The sequence below is a fragment of the Myxine glutinosa genome, chromosome 7 (genome assembly GCF_964187855.1).
Source record: "Myxine glutinosa chromosome 7, kmMyxGlut1.1, whole genome shotgun sequence".
NCBI classification, from domain to species: Eukaryota; Metazoa; Chordata; class Myxini; order Myxiniformes; family Myxinidae; genus Myxine; species Myxine glutinosa.
In genome coordinates, this window is record NC_136267.1 from 185,985,719 (window position 1) to 186,009,012 (window position 23,294).

The 23,294-nt window shown below is 53.3% G+C and overlaps 1 protein-coding gene and 1 long non-coding RNA gene across 5 annotated transcripts in view; one reads left to right on the top strand and one right to left on the bottom strand.

Moving 5' to 3' along the window:
- LOC144893039 (uncharacterized) overlaps window positions 1-6,603 on the bottom strand; it is a 40,854-nt gene extending 34,251 nt beyond the window's left edge. The window contains exons 1-2 of the long non-coding RNA XR_013624195.1: window positions 6,383-6,603; window positions 6,178-6,236 (exon numbers count right to left, since the gene is read on the bottom strand). This is a non-coding gene — a long non-coding RNA (uncharacterized LOC144893039). The remainder of the gene's footprint in view (window positions 1-6,177; window positions 6,237-6,382) is intronic.
- The window catches only part of LOC137431895 (integrin beta-6), a 194,552-nt gene that overhangs the window by 87,539 nt on the left and 83,719 nt on the right, over window positions 1-23,294 (top strand). For all 4 annotated transcript variants that reach the window (XM_068123725.2, XM_068123727.2, XM_068123726.2 and 1 more), the window contains exon 7: window positions 6,114-6,275. In XM_068123725.2, the coding sequence (XP_067979826.1) occupies window positions 6,114-6,275 (162 nt within the window). The remainder of the gene's footprint in view (window positions 1-6,113; window positions 6,276-23,294) is intronic.

The following is a 23,294-nucleotide window of genomic DNA, read 5'->3' on the forward strand; positions in this document are numbered from 1 at the left end:
GGTGGATAGAAGGAGAATGGATGAACTGAGGGAGGAGATTGATGTGAAGATGATATTGGTGCAGCGATTGGTGAAATGTCGGCTGAAATGGGCTGGACATTTGGTGCGGATAGAGGAAGAGAGAATGGCAAAGAGAGTGGATAGATTGAGGGAACAACGTAGGAGGAAAAGAGGTAGACTGTGGTTGAGATGGGAGGGATATCAGTAAGGTGGGGGTCGTTGGAGGGTCGAGCTCGAGAGTTGGCTGAGGACAGAGAGGAGTGGAGAAGTACATTGTGGTCAAGGTAGGGCAGGAGCTTGGTGCCATCGGCCCTCACCCCTTATAAAGGGAAAAGGAGGAGAACAATACCAAATATATATAGTCACGTGAAAAAGTAAGTACACCCCATGTAAAGTTTTGACTTTTTCAACATATTTCAACAGACAGCTATTTGATCTTCATTTCAACAATATTGATAGATAAAGGTGATATAATATAACAAATATCATGAAACATTTACATTTTGGAGTCCATTGTATAATTTAAATAAACATAAATGCAAATTTCGCATGTGGAAAAAGCAAGTACACCCTTGGCTCTAATAGGTGGTATTGCCCCCTTTGGCAGAAACAACCTCAAGTAGGCGTTTCTTATAACTGTCTACCAGTCTCTGACATCGACTGGGAGAAGTTTTTGCCAACTCCTCCATGCAGAATTCTTTCAGCTGTGCGATGTTTGAGGGGTTTCTTGCATGCACAGTTCGTTTCAAATCCCCCCACAACATCTCGATGGGATTTAGATCCGGGCTTTGACTTGGCCATTCCAGAACCCTCCATTTCTTTCTTTTCAGCCATTCCTTGGTGGATTTACTGGTATGTTTAGGGTCATTGTCATGTTGCAAGGTTCACCTTCGGTTGAGCTTCAACTTTCCGACAGATGGCCTCACATTATCCTCAAGCACCCTCTGGTACAATGAAGAATTCAAAGTGGATTCTATGATGGTGAGCTGCCCAGGCCCCGATGCAGCAAAGCTGCCGCAAACCATAATATTTCCACCACCATGCTTTACAGTTGGTATCAGGTTCTTGTGGTCAAATGCTGTCTTTTGGTTTTCGCCAAACATGTCTTCTGGTACTGTGGCCAAATAGCTCTACCTTTGACTCATCTGTCCGGAGCACATTGTTCCAGAAGTGCTGGTCTTTGCCGAGGTGTTCATTGGCAAACTTTAGTCTTGCCCTGATGTTCTTTCTGGACAGCAAAGGTTTCCTCCTGGCACACCTCCCATGTAGATCAAATTTGTGCAGCCTCTTTCTAATGGTAGACTCGTGCACTTTGAAATAAACAGTGGCAAGAGCTACCTGTAGGTCCTGTGATGACATTCTGGGGTTCTTAGAGACTTCTTTCAGCATCTTGCGGTCTGCTCTCGGGCTGAACCTGCTGGGGCGGCCTGGCCTGAACAAGAGTGGCAGTTGTTTGGAATCTTCTCCACTTGCAGATGATCTTCCGGACAGTCGAATGATTGATTTCAAATTGTTTGGAGATCTTTTTAAATCCCTTCCCAGACTCGTAGGCATCTATACTCTTCTTTCTGAAGGTCTCAGAGAGCTCTTTTGATCTAGGCATGGTGACGCCGCACACTTCAACAACAAAGAGCAAACCAAACCAAATGTCTGAGGTTTAAATAAGACAGGTTGCTCCAAGATCCTGTCTAACGATGTTCCAATCATTTGCACCTGAGCTGGTGCACCTGATTTTAATTTTAGGTATTTGAAGTAGTGATAAATGTAGGGGTGTACTTACCTTTTCCACATGTGAAATTTGCATTTATGTTTATTTAAATTGTACAATGGACTACAAAATGTAAATGAATGATCGTTTTAAGGCCATTTTCCCCACGAGAGCAGGGGTTAGCCTTGCGGGCCCCATGACAATCATGGTTCCCTGTTTGAGGCAATGTTTTTATGGCCGGATGCCCTTCCTGATGCCAACCTTTAGTCACCTCTACGATTTGCAGAGATACCGTGTACCTATTCTAAATCGGGGTACACACCAGGATCATTCATCCCAGCAAGCTGGTACTCAATTTGCCGACCTCGGAAGGATGACAGGCTGAGTCAACCCCCCTGGTGTTAATATAGCGATCGACCGGGATTCAAACCCAGGATCCTAAGATCCCAAGCCTGCACCCTAACCGCTAATCCAACACTAGGCTTACAAAATGTAAATGTTTCATGATATTTGTTATATTCTATCACCTTTATCTATCAATATTGTTGAAATGAAGATCAAATAGCTGTATGTTGAAATATGTTGAAAAAGTCAAAACTTTACATGGGGTGTACTTACTTTTTCACGTGACTGTATATACATATATATATATATATGACTTTCTGTCTTCTACCGAGTCCTCTCCGGCCTTGCTCCCCCAGCTCTCTCTGGGCTCTGTCCCTCAAATATTCCCACAGGTCGCACAAGATTTGCCTGCAACCCTCTTATGGTTAAACTGCCAAAATCAAGACTCTCTGCTCACCTTCACTCCTTCATTACTCTTTTCTCCCACCTCTGGAACAAACTCCCTCACTCTCTTCAATCCCACTCCTCCCTCCAGGTCTTTAAAACAGCTGTTCACCACCATCTCTTATCTTCCCCAATCCAAAACCATGATCTTTTCTACCCCCGCTAATTTCACCTCAAATCCACTTTTTTGAAATACCAACTTCTTTCCTGGAAGTCCTTGGTGTCCTTGTGTTTTATACTCCCCCCCCCCCCCTTCCCATGCCTCCTCCCCCAAGCCCTCTCCCTCCCACACATCTCCCGATGTCCCTGCTCTCAAATGTTGTGTTTGTGTGCTTCCCCTTCTCTCCCCATCTTGTCTTCCACTCCCTCTTTTTATATACTTCGTTTGTCTGTTTGATTTGTTTGTGTGATAAATGTTAGCTCTTTCACGAGCCTCGATTCTGAGTCCAAAAAACAAAAACAAAAAAAAACTGGGATTATTTATACTTGTTGGCCAAACATCAAACGGAGCTGCCCTTCAAGATTTCGATCTTACTTGCCCTTTTGGGTCGTGCCTTTTTAATAAAATAAGGTACAATAAATCAAATATTTAAACAGCTTAGGACATGCACCTTGACCCCATGGCCAAAGCACACAGTCCAACAAGACTGTCCCACGAGCATACACATGCCCCAACCCAAAGGCTGAAGCGCATGGTCAATAAAGCACAAACGAGGCCCACAATGCACGGTCATACAATTGGACCACTCTTCCGGTCATACAATTGGACCACTCTTCCGGTCATACAATTGGACCACTCTTACGGTCATACAATTGGACCACTCTTCCGGTCATACAATTGGACCACTCTTCCGGTCATACAATTGGACCACTCTTCCGGTCATACAATTGGACCACTCTTCCGGTCATACAATTGGACCACTCTTCCGGTCATACAATTGGACCACTCTTCCGGTCATACAATTGGACCACTCTTCCGGTCATACAATTGGACCACTCTTCCGGTCATACAATTGGACCACTCTTCCGGTCATACAATTGGACCACTCTTCCGGTCATACAATTGGACCACTCTTCCGGTCATACAATTGGACCACTCTTCCGGTCATACAATTGGACCACTCTTCCGGTCATACAATTGGACCACTCTTCCGGTCATACAATTGGACCACTCTTCCGGTCATACAATTGGACCACTCTTCCGGTCATACAATTGGACCACTCTTCCGGTCATACAATTGGACCACTCTTCCGGTCATACAATTGGACCACTCTTCCGGTCATACAGTTGGACCACTCTTCCGGTCATACAGTTGGACCACTCTTCCGGTCATACAATTGGACCACTCTTCCGGTCATACAATTGGACCACTCTTCCGGTCATACAATTGGACCATTCTTCCGGTCATACAATTGGACCACTCTTCCGGTCATACAATTGGACCACTCTTCCGGTCATACAATTGGACCACTCTTCCGGTCATACAATTGGACCACTCTTCCGGTCATACAATTGGACCACTCTTCCATAGGATTTAAGAAAGTTTTTTTCAAGGTTACAAATGAAGGACAGTGGAGTCGTGGACCATGGTTTCAACATTTTTTGGGGCTCCTCAGGACGACTTCTTCTTCTGCACGATCGTTTATTTGTGACCATCAAACCAAATTCGGTTAAATAACGAAATACAGGCCCGAGCTTGGAGCAGCAAGGCACAGATGACGTCACATGACAGGAGAAACTGCACGAACCGTGATCAAGTATACGTATGTGAAACAAGTGCGAGCACATCAATGTTCTTTATATGACTCTATTATTATTATTATTATTATTATTATTATTATTATTGTGTACTTTCAATACAGTTACAGTAATGCAGATAAAAACAATAAAATATGTAAATAACGACAAAGGTAATAAATAAATATATGTGTGAGTAAACTTATGAAAGTTTCATTGAACATTGATTTTGAGACATGATCAGTTGTAATGTCGGACTATAAATTATTTATCAAATATTATAATTGTACCGATCCATATAGATTAGGTTTTGGTTGAAAGTAGCAAATCAAGTTTCCGGGACAGAGCACGGAAGTGTGAATGTTGTACAAGAGTCCATCACAAGATGTATTCTGCTAACATGTCGATGTCTGCTGACCATAACATGTCAGACACATTTGTCTCTTCTTCTTTAACGGCCACGATGATTCCCACGTTCATGTGGGGTTGGTCGGGGGAAGGTTGGCCCAAGTCTTTTGTGAACCAGGTGGCCACGCCTGACTAAGGTTAGGGCAGGAATTTGTCATTTGTTTCGTGTTCTGGGGATAACTCGCCAATGCCGGCAGACGGGACGAACAGGCTTGTCGAAGTACACGAGACAATCTACTCTTGAATCTTTCATTTGGAGGACTGATAAATGTGTGCAGGTGAGCATTCCAGGTGCTGGAACTGCTTTGGCGGTTATGGTGCTTCGCCAGAGAATAGCAACTGTGTTTGAAACACAGGTTGTGTTTCGCCTGGTGTTGGCTTAGCGGTTAGGGTGCAGGCTTGGGATCCTAGGATCCTGGGTTTCTTAGCGGTTAGGGTGCTGGCTTGGGATCCCAGGATCCTGGGTTCCTTAGCGGTTAGGGTGCAGGCTTGGGATCCTAGGATCCTGGGTTCCTTAGCGGTTAGGGTGCAGGCTTGGGATCCTGGGATCCTTAGCGGTTAGGGTGCTGGCTTGGGATCCCAGGATCCTGGGTTCCTTAGCGGTTAAGGTGCAGGCTTGGGATCCTAGGATCCTGGGTTCCTTAGCAGTTAGGGTGCAGGCTTTGGATCCTAGGATCCTGGGTTCCTTAGCGGTTAGGGTGCAGGCTTGGGATCCTAGGATCCTGGGTTCCTTAGTGGTTAGGGTGCAGGCTTGGGATCCTAGGATCCTGGGTTCCTTAGTGGTTAGGGTGCAGGCTTGGGATCCCAGGATCCTGGGTTCCTTAGCGGTTAGGGTGCAGGCTTGGGATCCTAGGATCCTGGGTTCCTTAGTGGTTAGGGTGCAGGCTTGGGATCCTAGGATCCTGGGTTCCTTAGTGGTTAGGGTGCAGGCTTGGGATCCCAGGATCCTGGGTTCCTTAGTGGTTAGGGTGCAGGCTTGGGATCCCAGGATCCTGGGTTCCTTAGCGGTTAGGGTGCAGGCTTGGGATCCTAGGATCTTGGGTTCCTTAGTGGTTAGGGTGCCGGCTTGGGATCCTAGGATCCTGGGTTTGAATCCCGGTCGATCGCTATATTAACACCAGGGGGGTTGACTCAGCCTGTCATCCTTCCGAGGTCGGCAAATTGAGTACCAGCTTGCTGGGATGAATGATCCCGATGTGTACCCCAGTTTAGAATAGGTACACCATATCCCTGCACATCGTAAGACCGTGACCAAGGGTTCGCGTCAGGAAGGGCATCCGGCCATAAAAACATTGCCTCAAACAGGGAACCATGATTGTCATGGGGCCCGCAAGGCTGAACCCCGCTCTAGCGGGGAAAATGGCCTTAAAACGATCATTCATTCATTCATTTTTTGAAAACGTGTGTTTGTGTGTTTGTTTTTTCCATTGTTGTTGTTGTTCTTTTTTCTTCGTGTATGTTTATAAACAGGATCAGATTGGATGGCGAAGTGAAGCCATGCACCTGCTGGTGTATGTGACGGATGCTGACTCACACTTTGCTCTTGATGGCAAGATGGCCGGTTTGGTGGTTCCTCACGATGGGCAGTGTCACCTAAATGAACAGAACATGTATGATATGGACACCCGAATGGTGAGTGAAATCTTTACCATACAATTATCAATATAATCAATATTATTGTGTTACAAGAACAACTAGAGAGTTCACAGAACAACTAGAGAGTTCACAGAACACCTTACCCCACACAGTCTTGAGAAAAAAGACATGGACGGGGTCTGCGAGCGGCAAATTTGATTGGTCGTGGTGACATAGAATGCCGTAATATTTTGTCCAAGTACTGTGAAATGGAAGGGTTTTTAAAGTGCAAAAAGGCGTTTTGTGTTCTTCTGTGTTAAAGTTTATAATTCAATTGAAATAAAATAATAAAGATTTTAAAAGGTTGTACAATTTTTTTTCCGAGTTTACCGCCGTTGATGCAGCGTCGATTACACCGCCTTATTTAACATGTTTCATTAACAACTATCGGGGACGGCTCTTCGTGGTGGTTGTACCCACCCCCTGCCCAATTTAAGTCGGGGGATGGTGGCAAATCTTCCCCATTCTTCGCTGCTGCCCGTATTTGTAAGGGCAGCGCAGTCACGGTCAGAATGGCGATCGGTTCCCACGGAACGGCCCTTTCCCTCTTGTCCCTCTCTTTCTAAGTCCGCCGTGGCCCTGACTTCGTGAAGGCGGGGTTCACCTTCACCATCCTAGAAGTGGGGGATCTCTGGGTCGCTACCGCGAGATTGATCGGCTGTCTCCGTGCCACGGGCTTGTTCGAGAGGGCTGTCCGGGGCTATAAACAAAAACGACAACATGCTTCAACAACACTTCGAAAGTGTGTGTTGTTTGTGTCCTTTATGACGTCGTTAAAAATAGCACGTTTTGTGTTTGGAATGGTTTTCAATTTAGTTTCACTGCCACACAGGCAGACGGTGTGAAACAAACTACAGGACCCCTCTGCGCATGCGCGATCAGGACGAATTCAGAGCCAAAGTAGTGCTCGACTACACGTTCGTGTTCCCATTCATGGTCCGATTCGTGTTCAAAATATAACATTCAATTGAAATTAAGTTGTTCCTCGATCATAAACTGCCGTTTGCAAATGGACCGACAGACGGGCAAAGTTACCCACTTGCTTAACCCCACTTTTCGCTTAGCATGCCCCGGTAACATGTGACTACTACAATAATCACTACATTTGCAAATACAAGTTTTGTTTTTGCAATTCTTTTTTTTTTTCTTTGTTCAGGGTATTTGTTTTAAAACTCTGGATTCAAATATTATATATTCAAATATACATTTGGCATTCCAATGAATGAATAAACTCGTGAGGATGGAGAGAAGGTTCGTTTTCATGAAAATAAGTTGCGTGATGAGTCTTTTATTCACCCATAACCTGATCATTTCTTTGCTTGCCATTTCCTTTAATTAGAGCCTCGACTTAAACAAACATTTTCAATCTCTCACCGTGTATGTGTGTGTGTGTGTGTGTGTGTGTGTGTGTGTGTGTGTGTGTGTGTGTGTGTGTGTGTGTGTGTGTGTGTGTGTGTGTGTGTGTGTGTGTGTGTGTGTGTGTGTGTGTGTGTGTGTGTGTGTGTGTGTGTGTGTGTGTGTGTGTCAGTCAGTAATGTGAACATACGGTCTGTGCACCGGTCTCACCTGCTAAAAACATTTCCACAATCTCACCATTTGTGAGACACCGAGACATGTCAGGCTGGCCCAATGTATTCACCCAGGCTAGCCCAATGTATTCGCCCAGGCTGGCCCAATGTATTCGCTCAGGGTGGCCCATTGTATTCGCCCAGGGTGGCCCAATGTATTCGCTCAGGGTGGCCCAATGTATTCACCCAGGCTAGCCCAATGTATTCGCCCAGGCTGGCCCAATGTATTCGCTCAGGGTGGCCCATTGTATTCGCCCAGGGTGGCCCAATGTATTCGCTCAGGGTGGCCCAATGTATTCGCCCAGGCTGGCCCAATGTATTCGCCCAGGCTGGCCCAATGTATTCGCCCAGGCTGGCCCAATGTATTCGCCCAGGCTGGCCCAATGTATTCGCTCAGGGTGGCCCATTGTATTCGCCCAGGGTGGCCCAATGTATTCGCTCAGGGTGGCCCAATGTATTCACCCAGGCTAGCCCAATGTATTCGCCCAGGCTGGCCCAATGTATTCGCTCAGGGTGGCCCATTGTATTCGCCCAGGGTGGCCCAATGTATTCGCTCAGGGTGGCCCAATGTATTCGCCCAGGCTGGCCCAATGTATTCGCCCAGGCTGGCCCAATGTATTCGCCCAGGCTGGCCCAATGTATTCGCCCAGGCTGGCCCAATGTATTTGCCCAGGCTGGCCCAATGTATTCGCCCAGGCTGGCCCAATGTATTCGCCCAGGCTGGCCCAACGTATTCGCCCAGGCTGGCCCAATGTATTCGCCCAGGCTGGCCCAATGTATTCGCCCAGGCTGGCCCAATGTATTCGCCCAGGCTGGCCCAATGTATTCGCTCAGGGTGGCCCAATGTATTCGCCCAGGCTGGCCCAATGTATTCGACCAGGCTGGCCCAATGTATTCGTCCAGGCTGGCCCAATGTATTCGCCCAGGCTGGCCCAATGTATTCACCCAGGCTGGCCCAATGTATTCGCCCAGGCTGGCCCAATGTATTTGCCCAGGCTGGCCCAATGTATTCGCCCAGGCTGGCCCAATGTATTCGCCCAGGCTGGCCCAATGTATTCGCCCAGGCTGGCCCAATGTATTCGCTCAGGGTGGCCCAATGTATTCGCCCAGGCTGGCCCAATGTATTCGCCCAGGCTGGCCCAATGTATTCGCCCAGGCTGGCCCAATGTATTCGCTCAGGGTGGCCCAATGTATTCGCCCAGGGTGGCCCAATGTATTCGCCCAGGCTGGCCCAATGTATTCGCCCAGGCTGGCCCAATGTATTCCCTCAGGGTGGCCCAATGTATTCGCCCAGGCTGGCCCAATGTATTCGCCCAGGCTGGCCCAATGTATTCGCTCAGGGTGGCCCAATGTATTCGCCCAGGCTGGCCCAATGTATTCGCCCAGGGTGGCCCAATGTATTCGCCCAGGCTGGCCCAATGTATTCGCCCAGGCTGGCCCAATGTATTCGCCCAGGCTGGCCCAATGTATTCGCCCAGGCTGGCCCAATGTATTCGCCCAGGCTGGCCCAATGTATTCGCCCAGGCTGGCCCAATGTATTCGCTCAGGGTGGCCCAATGTATTCGCCCAGGGTGGCCCAATGTATTCGCCCATGCTGGCCCAAAGTATTCGCCCAGGCTGGCCCAATGTATTCGCCCAGGCTGGCCCAATGTATTCGCCCAGGCTGGCCCAATGTATTCGCCCAGGCTGGCCCAATGTATTCGCTCAGGGTGGCCCAATGTATTCGCCCAGGGTGGCCCAATGTATTCGCCCATGCTGGCCCAATGTATTCGCCCAGGCTGGCCCAATGTATTCGCCCAGGCTGGCCCAATGTATTCGCCCAGGTTGGCCCAATGTATTCGCCCAGGGTGGCCCAATGTATTCGCCAAGGCTGGCTCAATGTATTCGCCCAGGCTGGCCCAATGTATTCGCCCAGGCTGGCCCAATGTATTCGCCCAGGCTGGCCCAATGTATTCGCCCAGGCTGGCCCAATGTATTCGCCCAGTGTGGCCCAATGTATTCGCCCAGGCTGGCCCAATGTATTCACCCAGGCTGGCCCAATGTATTCGCCCAGGTTGGCCCAATGTATTCGCCCAGGCTGGCCCAATGTATTCGCCCAGGCTGGCCCAATGTATTCGCCCAGGCTGGCCCAATGTATTCGCCCAGGCTGGCCCAATGTATTCGCCCAGGCTGGCCCAATGTATTCGCCCAGGCTGGCCCAATGTATTCGCCCAGGCTGGCCCAATGTATTCGCCCAAGGTGGCCCATTGTATCCGCTCAGGCTGGCCCAATGTATTCGCTCAGGCTGGCCCAATGTATTCTCCCAGGCTGGCCCATTGTATTCGCCCAGGGTGGCCCAATGTATTCGCCCAGGCTGGCCCAATGTATTCGCCCAGGGTGGCCCAATGTATTCGCCCAGGGTGGCCCATTGTATTCGCCCAGGGTGGCCCAATGTATTCGCCCAGGCTGGCCCAATGTATTCGCCCAGGCTGGCCCAATGTATTCGCCCAGGCTGGCCCAATGTATTCGCCCAGGCTGGCCCAATGTATTCGCTCAGGCTGGCCCAATGTATTCGCCCAGGCTGGCCCAATGTATTCGCTCAGGCTGGCCCAATGTATTCGCCCAGGGTGGCCCATTGTATTCGCTCAGGCTGGCCCAATGTATTCGCCCAGGCTGGCCCAATGTATTCTCCCAGGCTGGCCCATTGTATTCGCCCAGGCTGGCCCATTGTATTCACCCAGGGTGGCCCATTGTATTCGCTCAGGCTGGCCCAATGTATTCGCCCAGGCTGGCCCAATGTATTCTCCCAGGGTGGCCCATTGTATTCGCTCAGGCTGGCCCAATGTATTCGCCCAGGCTGGCCCAATGTATTCGCCCAGGCTGGCCCAATGTATTCTCCCAGGGTGGCCCAATGTATTCGCTCAGGCTGGCCCAATGTATTCGCCCAGGCTGGCCCAATGTATTCGCTCAGGCTGGCCCAATGTATTCGCCCAGGGTGGCCCCTTGTATTCGCTCAGGCTGGCCCATTGTATTCGCTCAGGCTGGCCCAATGTATTCGCCCAGGCTGGCCCAATGTATTCTCCCAGGCTGGCCCATTGTATTCGCCCAGGGTGGCCCAATGTATTCGCTCAGGCTGGCCCAATGTATTCGCCCAGGGTGGCCCAATGTATTCGCCCAGGCTGGCCCAATGTATTCGCTCAGGCTGGCCCAATGTATTCGCCCAGGCTGGCCCAATGTATTCGCCCAGGCTGGCCCAATGTATTCGCCCAGGGTGGCCCAATGTATTCGCTCAGGCTGGCCCAATGTATTCGCCCAGGCTGGCCCAATGTATTCGCTCAGGCTGGCCCAATGTATTCGCCCAGTGTGGCCCATTGTATTCGCTCAGGCTGGCCCATTGTATTCGCCCAGGCTGGCCCAATGTATTCGCTCAGGCTGGCCCAATGTATTCACCCAGGCTGGCCCAATGTATTCTCCCAGGCTGGCCCATTGTATTCGCCCAGGGTGGCCCAATGTATTCGCCCAGGCTGGCCCAATGTATTCGCCCAGGCTGGCCCAATGTATTCGCACAGGCTGGCCCATTGTATTCGCCCACGGTGGCCCAATGTATTCGCCCAGGCTGGCCCATTGTATTCGCCCACGGTGGCCCAATGTATTCGCCCAGGCTGGCCCATTGTATTCGCCCACGGTGGCCCAATGTATTCGCCCACGGTGGCCCAATGTATTCGCCCAGGCTGGCCCATTGTATTCGCCCAGGCTGACCCAATGTATTCGCCCACGGTGGCCCATTGTATTCGCCCAGGCTGGCCCATTGTATTCGCCCAGGCTGGCCCATTGTATTCGCCCAGGCTGGCCCATTGTATTCGCCCAGGCTGGCCCATTGTATTCGCCCACGGTGGCCCATTGTATTCGCCCAGGCTGGCCCATTGTATTCGCCCACGGTGGCCCAATGTATTCGCCCAGGCTGGCCCAATGTATTCACTCAGGCTGGCCCAATGTATTCGCCCAGGCTGGCCCAATGTATTCGCCCAGGCTGGCCCAATGTATTCGCCCAGGCTGGCCCAATGTATTCGCTCAGGGTGGCCCAATGTATTCGCCCAGGCTGGCCCAATGTATTCGACCAGGCTGGCCCAATGTATTCGTCCAGGCTGGCCCAATGTATTCACCCAGGCTGGCCCAATGTATTCGCCCAGGCTGGCCCAATGTATTCGCCCAGGCTGGCCCAATGTATTCGCCCAGGCTGGCCCAATGTATTCGCCCAGGCTGGCCCAATGTATTCGCCCAGGCTGGCCCAATGTATTCGCCCAGGCTGGCCCATTTGGCCCAATGTATTCGCCCAGGCTGGCCCAATGTATTCGCCCAGGCTGGCCCAATGTATTCGCCCAGGCTGGCCCAATGTATTCGCTCAGGGTGGCCCAATGTATTCGCCCAGGCTGGCCCAATGTATTCGCTCAGGGTGGCCCAATGTATTCGCCCAGGGTGGCCCAATGTATTTGCCCAGGCTGGCCCAATGTATTCGCCCAGGCTGGCCCAATGTATTCGCTCAGGGTGGCCCAATGTATTCGCCCAGGCTGGCCCAATGTATTCGCCCAGGCTGGCCCAATGTATTCGCTCAGGGTGGCCCAATGTATTCGCCCAGGCTGGCCCAATGTATTCGCCCAGGGTGGCCCAATGTATTCCCCCAGGCTGGCCCAATGTATTCGCCCAGGCTGGCCCAATGTATTCGCCCAGGCTGGCCCAATGTATTCGCCCAGGCTGGCCCAATGTATTCGCCCAGGCTGGCCCAATGTATTCGCCCAGGCTGGCCCAATGTATTCGCTCAGGGTGGCCCAATGTATTCGCCCAGGGTGGCCCAATGTATTCGCCCATGCTGGCCCAAAGTATTCGCCCAGGCTGGCCCAATGTATTCGCCCAGGCTGGCCCAATGTATTCGCCCAGGCTGGCCCAATGTATTCGCCCAGGCTGGCCCAATGTATTCGCTCAGGGTGGCCCAATGTATTCGCCCAGGGTGGCCCAATGTATTCGCCCATGCTGGCCCAATGTATTCGCCCAGGCTGGCCCAATGTATTCGCCCAGGCTGGCCCAATGTATTCGCCCAGGTTGGCCCAATGTATTCGCCCAGGGTGGCCCAATGTATTCGCCAAGGCTGGCCCAATGTATTCGCCCAGGCTGGCCCAATGTATTCGCCCAGGCTGGCCCAATGTATTCGCCCAGGCTGGCCCAATGTATTCGCCCAGGCTGGCCCAATGTATTCGCCCAGGCTGGCCCAATGTATTCGCCCAGAGTGGCCCAATGTATTCGCCCAGGCTGGCCCAATGTATTCACCCAGGCTGGCCCAATGTATTCGCCCAGGTTAGCCCAATGTATTCGCCCAGGCTGGCCCAATGTATTCGCCCAGGCTGGCCCAATGTATTCGCCCAGGCTGGCCCAATGTATTCGCCCAGGCTGGCCCAATGTATTCGCCCAGGCTGGCCCAATGTATTCGCCCAGGCTGGCCCAATGTATTCGCCCAGGCTGGCCCAATGTATTCGCCCAAGGTGGCCCATTGTATTCGCTCAGGCTGGCCCAATGTATTCGCTCAGGTTGGCCCAATGTATTCTCCCAGGCTGGCCCATTGTATTCGCCCAGGGTGGCCCAATGTATTCGCCCAGGCTGGCCCAATGTATTCGCCCAGGGTGGCCCAATGTATTCGCCCAGGGTGGCCCATTGTATTCGCCCAGGGTGGCCCAATGTATTCGCCCAGGCTGGCCCAATGTATTCGCCCAGGCTGGCCCAATGTATTCGCCCAGGCTGGCCCAATGTATTCGCCCAGGCTGGCCCAATGTATTCGCTCAGGCTGGCCCAATGTATTCGCCCAGGCTGGCCCAATGTATTCGCTCAGGCTGGCCCAATGTATTCGCCCAGGGTGGCCCATTGTATTCGCTCAGGCTGGCCCAATGTATTCGCCCAGGCTGGCCCAATGTATTCTCCCAGGCTGGCCCATTGTATTCGCCCAGGCTGGCCCATTGTATTCGCCCAGGGTGGCCCATTGTATTCGCTCAGGCTGGCCCAATGTATTCGCCCAGGCTGGCCCAATGTATTCTCCCAGGGTGGCCCATTGTATTCGCTCAGGCTGGCCCAATGTATTCGCCCAGGCTGGCCCAATGTATTCGCCCAGGCTGGCCCAATGTATTCTCCCAGGGTGGCCCAATGTATTCGCTCAGGCTGGCCCAATGTATTCGCCCAGGCTGGCCCAATGTATTCGCTCAGGCTGGCCCAATGTATTCGCCCAGGGTGGCCCATTGTATTCGCTCAGGCTGGCCCATTGTATTCGCTCAGGCTGGCCCAATGTATTCGCCCAGGCTGGCCCAATGTATTCTCCCAGGCTGGCCCATTGTATTCGCCCAGGGTGGCCCAATGTATTCGCCCAGGCTGGCCCAATGTATTCGCCCAGGGTGGCCCAATGTATTCGCCCAGGCTGGCCCAATGTATTCGCTCAGGCTGGCCCAATGTATTCGCCCAGGCTGGCCCAATGTATTCGCCCAGGCTGGCCCAATGTATTCGCCCAGGGTGGCCCAATGTATTCACTCAGGCTGGCCCAATGTATTCGCCCAGGCTGGCCCAATGTATTTGCTCAGGCTGGCCCAATGTATTCGCCCAGTGTGGCCCATTGTATTCGCTCAGGCTGGCCCATTGTATTCGCCCAGGCTGGCCCAATGTATTCGCTCAGGCTGGCCCAATGTATTCGCCCAGGCTGGCCCAATGTATTCTCCCAGGCTGGCCCATTGTATTCGCCCAGGGTGGCCCAATGTATTCGCCCAGGCTGGCCCAATGTATTCGCCCAGGCTGGCCCAATGTATTCGCCCAGGCTGGCCCATTGTATTCGCCCACGGTGGCCCAATGTATTCGCCCAGGCTGGCCCATTGTATTCGCCCACGGTGGCCCAATGTATTCGCCCAGGCTGGCCCATTGTATTCACCCACGGTGGCCCAATGTATTCGCCCACGGTGGCCCAATGTATTCGCCCAGGCTGGCCCATTGTATTCGCCCAGGCTGACCCAATGTATTCGCCCACGGTGGCCCATTGTATTCGCCCAGGCTGGCCCATTGTATTCGCCCAGGCTGGCCCAATGTATTCGCCCAGGCTGGCCCAATGTATTCTCCCAGGCTGGCCCAATGTATTCTCCCAGGCTGGCCCAATGTATTCGCCCAGGCTGGCCCAATGTATTCGCTCAGGGTGGCCCAATGTATTCGCCCAGGGTGGCCCAATGTATTCGCCCATGCTGGCCCAATGTATTCGCCCAGGCTGGCCCAATGTATTCGCCCAGGCTGGCCCAATGTATTCGCCCAGGTTGGCCCAATGTATTCGCCCAGGGTGGCCCAATGTATTCGCCAAGGCTGGCTCAATGTATTCGCCCAGGCTGGCCCAATGTATTCGCCCAGGCTGGCCCAATGTATTCGCCCAGGCTGGCCCAATGTATTCGCCCAGGCTGGCCCAATGTATTCGCCCAGAGTGGCCCAATGTATTCGCCCAGGCTGGCCCAATGTATTCACCCAGGCTGGCCCAATGTATTCGCCCAGGTTGGCCCAATGTATTCGCCCAGGCTGGCCCAATGTATTCGCCCAGGCTGGCCCAATGTATTCGCCCAGGCTGGCCCAATGTATTCGCCCAGGCTGGCCCAATGTATTCGCCCAGGCTGGCCCAATGTATTCGCCCAGGCTGGCCCAATGTATTCGCCCAGGCTGGCCCAATGTATTCGCCCAAGGTGGCCCATTGTATCCGCTCAGGCTGGCCCAATGTATTCGCTCAGGCTGGCCCAATGTATTCTCCCAGGCTGGCCCATTGTATTCGCCCAGGGTGGCCCAATGTATTCGCCCAGGCTGGCCCAATGTATTCGCCCAGGGTGGCCCAATGTATTCGCCCAGGGTGGCCCATTGTATTCGCCCAGGGTGGCCCAATGTATTCGCCCAGGCTGGCCCAATGTATTCGCCCAGGCTGGCCCAATGTATTCGCCCAGGCTGGCCCAATGTATTCGCCCAGGCTGGCCCAATGTATTCGCTCAGGCTGGCCCAATGTATTCGCCCAGGCTGGCCCAATGTATTCGCTCAGGCTGGCCCAATGTATTCGCCCAGGGTGGCCCATTGTATTCGCTCAGGCTGGCCCAATGTATTCGCCCAGGCTGGCCCAATGTATTCTCCCAGGCTGGCCCATTGTATTCGCCCAGGCTGGCCCATTGTATTCGCCCAGGGTGGCCCATTGTATTCGCTCAGGCTGGCCCAATGTATTCGCCCAGGCTGGCCCAATGTATTCTCCCAGGGTGGCCCATTGTATTCGCTCAGGCTGGCCCAATGTATTCGCCCAGGCTGGCCCAATGTATTCGCCCAGGCTGGCCCAATGTATTCTCCCAGGGTGGCCCAATGTATTCGCTCAGGCTGGCCCAATGTATTCGCCCAGGCTGGCCCAATGTATTCGCTCAGGCTGGCCCAATGTATTCGCCCAGGGTGGCCCCTTGTATTCGCTCAGGCTGGCCCATTGTATTCGCTCAGGCTGGCCCAATGTATTCGCCCAGGCTGGCCCAATGTATTCTCCCAGGCTGGCCCATTGTATTCGCCCAGGGTGGCCCAATGTATTCGCTCAGGCTGGCCCAATGTATTCGCCCAGGGTGGCCCAATGTATTCGCCCAGGCTGGCCCAATGTATTCGCTCAGGCTGGCCCAATGTATTCGCCCAGGCTGGCCCAATGTATTCGCCCAGGCTGGCCCAATGTATTCGCCCAGGGTGGCCCAATGTATTCGCTCAGGCTGGCCCAATGTATTCGCCCAGGCTGGCCCAATGTATTCGCTCAGGCTGGCCCAATGTATTCGCCCAGTGTGGCCCATTGTATTCGCTCAGGCTGGCCCATTGTATTCGCCCAGGCTGGCCCAATGTATTCGCTCAGGCTGGCCCAATGTATTCGCCCAGGCTGGCCCAATGTATTCTCCCAGGCTGGCCCATTGTATTCGCCCAGGGTGGCCCAATGTATTCGCCCAGGCTGGCCCAATGTATTCGCCCAGGCTGGCCCAATGTATTCGCACAGGCTGGCCCATTGTATTCGCCCACGGTGGCCCAATGTATTCGCCCAGGCTGGCCCATTGTATTCGCCCACGGTGGCCCAATGTATTCGCCCAGGCTGGCCCATTGTATTCGCCCACGGTGGCCCAATGTATTCGCCCACGGTGGCCCAATGTATTCGCCCAGGCTGGCCCATTGTATTCGCCCAGGCTGACCCAATGTATTCGCCCACGGTGGCCCATTGTATTCGCCCAGGCTGGCCCATTGTATTCGCCCAGGCTGGCCCATTGTATTCGCCCAGGCTGGCCCATTGTATTCGCCCAGGCTGGCCCATTGTATTCGCCCACGGTGGCCCATTGTATTCGCCCAGGCTGGCCCATTGTATTCGCCCACGGTGGCCCAATGTATTCGCCCAGGCTGGCCCAATGTATTCACTCAGGCTGGCCCAATGTATTCGCCCAGGCTGGCCCAATGTATTCGCCCAGGCTGGCCCAATGTATTCGCCCAGGCTGGCCCAATGTATTCGCTCAGGGTGGCCCAATGTATTCGCCCAGGCTGGCCCAATGTATTCGACCAGGCTGGCCCAATGTATTCGTCCAGGCTGGCCCAATGTATTCACCCAGGCTGGCCCAATGTATTCGCCCAGGCTGGCCCAATGTATTCGCCCAGGCTGGCCCAATGTATTCGCCCAGGCTGGCCCAATGTATTCGCCCAGGCTGGCCCAATGTATTCGCCCAGGCTGGCCCAATGTATTCGCCCAGGCTGGCCCATTTGGCCCAATGTATTCGCCCAGGCTGGCCCAATGTATTCGCCCAGGCTGGCCCAATGTATTCGCCCAGGCTGGCCCAATGTATTCGCTCAGGGTGGCCCAATGTATTCGCCCAGGCTGGCCCAATGTATTCGCTCAGGGTGGCCCAATGTATTCGCCCAGGGTGGCCCAATGTATTTGCCCAGGCTGGCCCAATGTATTCGCCCAGGCTGGCCCAATGTATTCGCTCAGGGTGGCCCAATGTATTCGCCCAGGCTGGCCCAATGTATTCGCCCAGGCTGGCCCAATGTATTCGCTCAGGGTGGCCCAATGTATTCGCCCAGGCTGGCCCAATGTATTCGCCCAGGGTGGCCCAATGTATTCCCCCAGGCTGGCCCAATGTATTCGCCCAGGCTGGACCAATGTATTCGCCCAGGCTGGCCCAATGTATTCGCCCAGGCTGGCCCAATGTATTCGCCCAGGCTGGCCCAATGTATTCGCCCAGGCTGGCCCAATGTATTCGCTCAGGGTGGCCCAATGTATTCGCCCAGGGTGGCCCAATGTATTCGCCCATGCTGGCCCAAAGTATTCGCCCAGGCTGGCCCAATGTATTCGCCCAGGCTGGCCCAATGTATTCGCCCAGGCTGGCCCAATGTATTCGCCCAGGCTGGCCCAATGTATTCGCTCAGTGTGGCCCAATGTATTCGCCCAGGGTGGCCCAATGTATTCGCCCATGCTGGCCCAATGTATTCGCCCAGGCTGGCCCAATGTATTCGCCCAGGCTGGCCCAATGTATTCGCCCAGGTTGGCCCAATGTATTCGCCCAGGGTGGCCCAATGTATTCGCCAAGGCTGGCCCAATGTATTCGCCCAGGCTGGCCCAATGTATTCGCCCAGGCTGGCCCAATGTATTCGCCCAGGCTGGCCCAATGTATTCGCCCAGGCTGGCCCAATGTATTCGCCCAGGCTGGCCCAATGTATTCGCCCAGAGTGGCCCAATGTATTCGCCCAGGCTGGCCCAATGTATTCACCCAGGCTGGCCCAATGTATTCGCCCAGGTTAGCCCAATGTATTCGCCCAGGCTGGCCCAATGTATTCGCCCAGGCTGGCCCAATGTATTCGCCCAGGCTGGCCCAATGTATTCGCCCAGGCTGGCCCAATGTATTCGCCCAGGCTGGCCCAATGTATTCGCCCAGGCTGGCCCAATGTATTCGCCCAGGCTGGCCCAATGTATTCGCCCAAGGTGGCCCATTGTATTCGCTCAGGCTGGCCCAATGTATTCGCTCAGGCTGGCCCAATGTATTCTCCCAGGCTGGCCCATTGTATTCGCCCAGGGTGGCCCAATGTATTCGCCCAGGCTGGCCCAATGTATTCGCCCAGGGTGGCCCAATGTATTCGCCCAGGGTGGCCCATTGTATTCGCCCAGGGTGGCCCAATGTATTCGCCCAGGCTGGCCCAATGTATTCGCCCAGGCTGGCCCAATGTATTCGCCCAGGCTGGCCCAATGTATTCGCCCAGGCTGGCCCAATGTATTCGCTCAGGCTGGCCCAATGTATTCGCCCAGGCTGGCCCAATGTATTCGCTCAGGCTGGCCCAATGTATTCGCCCAGGGTGGCCCATTGTATTCGCTCAGGCTGGCCCAATGTATTCGCCCAGGCTGGCCCAATGTATTCTCCCAGGCTGGCCCATTGTATTCGCCCAGGCTGGCCCATTGTATTCGCCCAGGGTGGCCCATTGTATTCGCTCAGGCTGGCCCAATGTATTCGCCCAGGCTGGCCCAATGTATTCTCCCAGGGTGGCCCATTGTATTCGCTCAGGCTGGCCCAATGTATTCGCCCAGGCTGGCCCAATGTATTCGCCCAGGCTGGCCCAATGTATTCTCCCAGGGTGGCCCAATGTATTCGCTCAGGCTGGCCCAATGTATTCGCCCAGGCTGGCCCAATGTATTCGCTCAGGCTGGCCCAATGTATTCGCCCAGGGTGGCCCATTGTATTCGCTCAGGCTGGCCCATTGTATTCGCTCAGGCTGGCCCAATGTATTCGCCGAGGCTGGCCCAATGTATTCTCCCAGGCTGGCCCATTGTATTCGCCCAGGGTGGCCCAATGTATTCGCCCAGGCTGGCCCAATGTATTCGCCCAGGGTGGCCCAATGTATTCGCCCAGGCTGGCCCAATGTATTCGCTCAGGCTGGCCCAATGTATTCGCCCAGGCTGGCCCAATGTATTCGCCCAGGCTGGCCCAATGTATTCGCCCAGGGTGGCCCAATGTATTCACTCAGGCTGGCCCAATGTATTCGCCCAGGCTGGCCCAATGTATTTGCTCAGGCTGGCCCAATGTATTCGCCCAGTGTGGCCCATTGTATTCGCTCAGGCTGGCCCATTGTATTCGCCCAGGCTGGCCCAATGTATTCGCTCAGGCTGGCCCAATGTATTCGCCCAGGCTGGCCCAATGTATTCTCCCAGGCTGGCCCATTGTATTCGCCCAGGGTGGCCCAATGTATTCGCCCAGGCTGGCCCAATGTATTCGCCCAGGCTGGCCCAATGTATTCGCCCAGGCTGGCCCATTGTATTCGCCCACGGTGGCCCAATGTATTCGCCCAGGCTGGCCCATTGTATTCGCCCACGGTGGCCCAATGTATTCGCCCAGGCTGGCCCATTGTATTCACCCACGGTGGCCCAATGTATTCGCCCACGGTGGCCCAATGTATTAGCCCAGGCTGGCCCATTGTATTCGCCCAGGCTGACCCAATGTATTCGCCCACGGTGGCCCATTGTATTCGCCCAGGCTGGCCCATTGTATTCGCCCAGGCTGGCCCATTGTATTCGCCCAGGCTGGCCCATTGTATTCGCCCAGGCTGGCCCATTGTATTCGCCCACGGTGGCCCATTGTATTCGCCCAGGCTGGCCCATTGTATTCGCCCACGGTGGCCCAATGTATTCGCCCAGGCTGGCCCATTGTATTCGCCCACGGTGGCCCAATGTATTCGCCCACGGTGGCCCAATGTATTCGCCCAGGCTGGCCCATTGTATTCGCCCAGGCTGACCCAATGTATTCGCCCAGGCTGGCCCATTGTATTCGCCCAGGCTGGCCCAATGTATTCGCCCACGGTGGCCCAATGTATTCGCCCAGGCTGGCCCAATGTATTCGCCCAGGCTGGCCCATTGTATTCGCCCACGGTGGCCCAATGTATTCGCCCACGGTGGCCCAATGTATTCGCCCAGGCTGGCTCAATGTATTCGCCCAGGGTGGCCCAATGTATTCGCCCAGGCTGGCTCAATGTATTCGCCCAGGGTGGCCCAATGTATTCGCCCAGGGTGGCCCAATGTATTCGCCCAGGCTGACGAAATGATCTTAAACCCCCGTTAATGATACGTGAAAAGTTCTGCTTCATCTTGTGCCAAACCGTTTCTCTGCTTTAGAGAAAGACCATTTTATTGGCCATTTCAAACCCAGGTGTCACAAAGTATTTACGAAGGATCACTGTTTCGCCCGTGTCATGGTTTAATAAGATGTTCGCGCGTGTGCGGTGTACGTTTGATGTCTAATATTTGTTCAGATGAGATGTTTCTTCTGAACGTTGAGTCCAGGAAAAGATGGCAAGTTATAATATTGTAGTTACACTTTAAGCCGTGTGAAGGAATTTTGGGAAATTTCTGATTACTTTAAAATATTGAACTATGTCGTGTGAACAAGCAGTTTGTTGTGGCTTCTGGTCATAGAACCATCTACTAATTTTGAGTAGTTTGTAGTGGGGGGCGGGGGGGGGGAGGGGGCGTAAACAAAGTTCTTTGTCCAAGTGTATATATGCGGACACGTGGTAAGGCAGAAAAGAGAGCGGATAAGAATAACAGGTCATCAGTTGCTCCACCGGTGTGCCATGCCGGTGTACTGCTTGTGCTTAAAAAAAACTAACAACTCCAGTTTGGACTATGGTGTGTGCACCTGCGGGTTGGGCGTCGATCGAGTAAAGAACTTTGGGTTAAATTGAATGAACCACCTTTAGAGGCCATTTTTCCCCGCAGAGCAGGGGTTGGCTTTTTTAAAGCCATGTTTTATGGCTGGATGCCCTTCCTGCCGCCAACCCTATTAGTCGCCTCTTAGGGAATTACTAGTGAACTGGTACTCAATTTGCCGACCTTTGAAGGATGACAGGCTGAGTCAACCCCCTGGTGTTAATTCAGTGATCGACTGGGATTCGAACCCAGGATCCTAGGATCCCTAGCCGCACCCTAACCACTAAGGAACCCAGGATCCTAGGATCCCAAGCCTGCACCCTAACCGCTAAGGAACCCAGGATCCTAGGATCCCAAGCCTGCACCCTAACCGCTAAGGAATCCAGGATCCGAGGATCCCAAGCCTGCACCCTAACCGCTAAGGAACCCAGGATCCTAGGATCCCAAGCCTGCACCCTAACCGCTAAGGAACCCAGGATCCTATGATCCCAAGCCTGCACCCTAACCGCTAAGGAACCCAGGATCCTAGGATCCCAAGCCTGCACCCTAACCGCTAAGGAACCCAGGATCCTAGGATCCCAAGCTGGCACCCTAACCGCTAAGGAACCCAGGATCCTAGGATCCCAAGCCTGCACCCTAACCGCTAAGGAACCCAGGATCCTAGGATCCCAAGCCTGCACCCTAACCGCAAAGCCAACACCAGGCTTGAATTGAATGCAAAAAATTTAAATTTAAACATCCAGATCAATAAAAATGGGGAATGTTTGACCATCTTGTGTTTAACATGCATGACATCACTAGCACATTGGCCCTCACTCTTAACCTACTGCTTGATTGAAATCACCACTCGCATTATACCGATGTGGCTGGCCAATGCTAGTGGTACCCCATATTACCTTTTGCATGTGTGCATGTGTACACATGTTCAAAGTGGGTAACATGCATGTCTCTGCCTGCCTAATGAGGAGTATCTGCCAGGTGGTCAAAATCTGTCTGCAAGTGATCTGCTTGAGGAAGAGAGGTATTTTCAACAATCCTTTGGACGTCCTCAATTCATACTGGGTTGACAAAAAACTCATTAATGTCATCCAATCACTTCAGTTGATATGAATGTGAATGACAAGATTATATGATGATAATGATGATGTGAAACGGATGTTCAACACGAAGCTGTGACAAGTCAAACTGCTGGCGGGGTGGAAGTTCTTTGCGAAGCGCATTGACTGGTGGAGAGATCATGTGTCGTTCAATAAAGGGTGTTGCAATGGACCCAATTGTCACTGTGAGGCCAAACCTATGACAGCTGTGAAGGTGTTGTTACGGATTCGTCACTTCCGTTGTTGTGGTTTTCATCCACTGTAAACATTGTTGGTTCCATGTACTATTATTGTTGTCGTTTAAGGGAAATAGAGATTACTATTTTCAAAAGGTAAAAAAGTTAATGTTTTAAATGAAACCGGAGCCGGACGACGACAAGAGGAAGAGGAGGAAGAGAAGGCGGAGCGAGGGAGTTCGACAAGAAAGCCGAGCTGCTTTGAGGTTTGGAGCGAACGTTGGCGAACGAGAGTCACGAGTGAACTTTGGGTTTCCCAGGAAAGGGATTCCTGCGACAGAGTTGTTATCGCTGTGACATAAACCTGCATGACAGGTTTTGCGGTTGATTCTGAAGAGAATCATTGGAGGGCCGTTACGTCTCGAGTATGGGCCGTCGGACATTTTACCTCGCGCAGGATTTGCGCATCG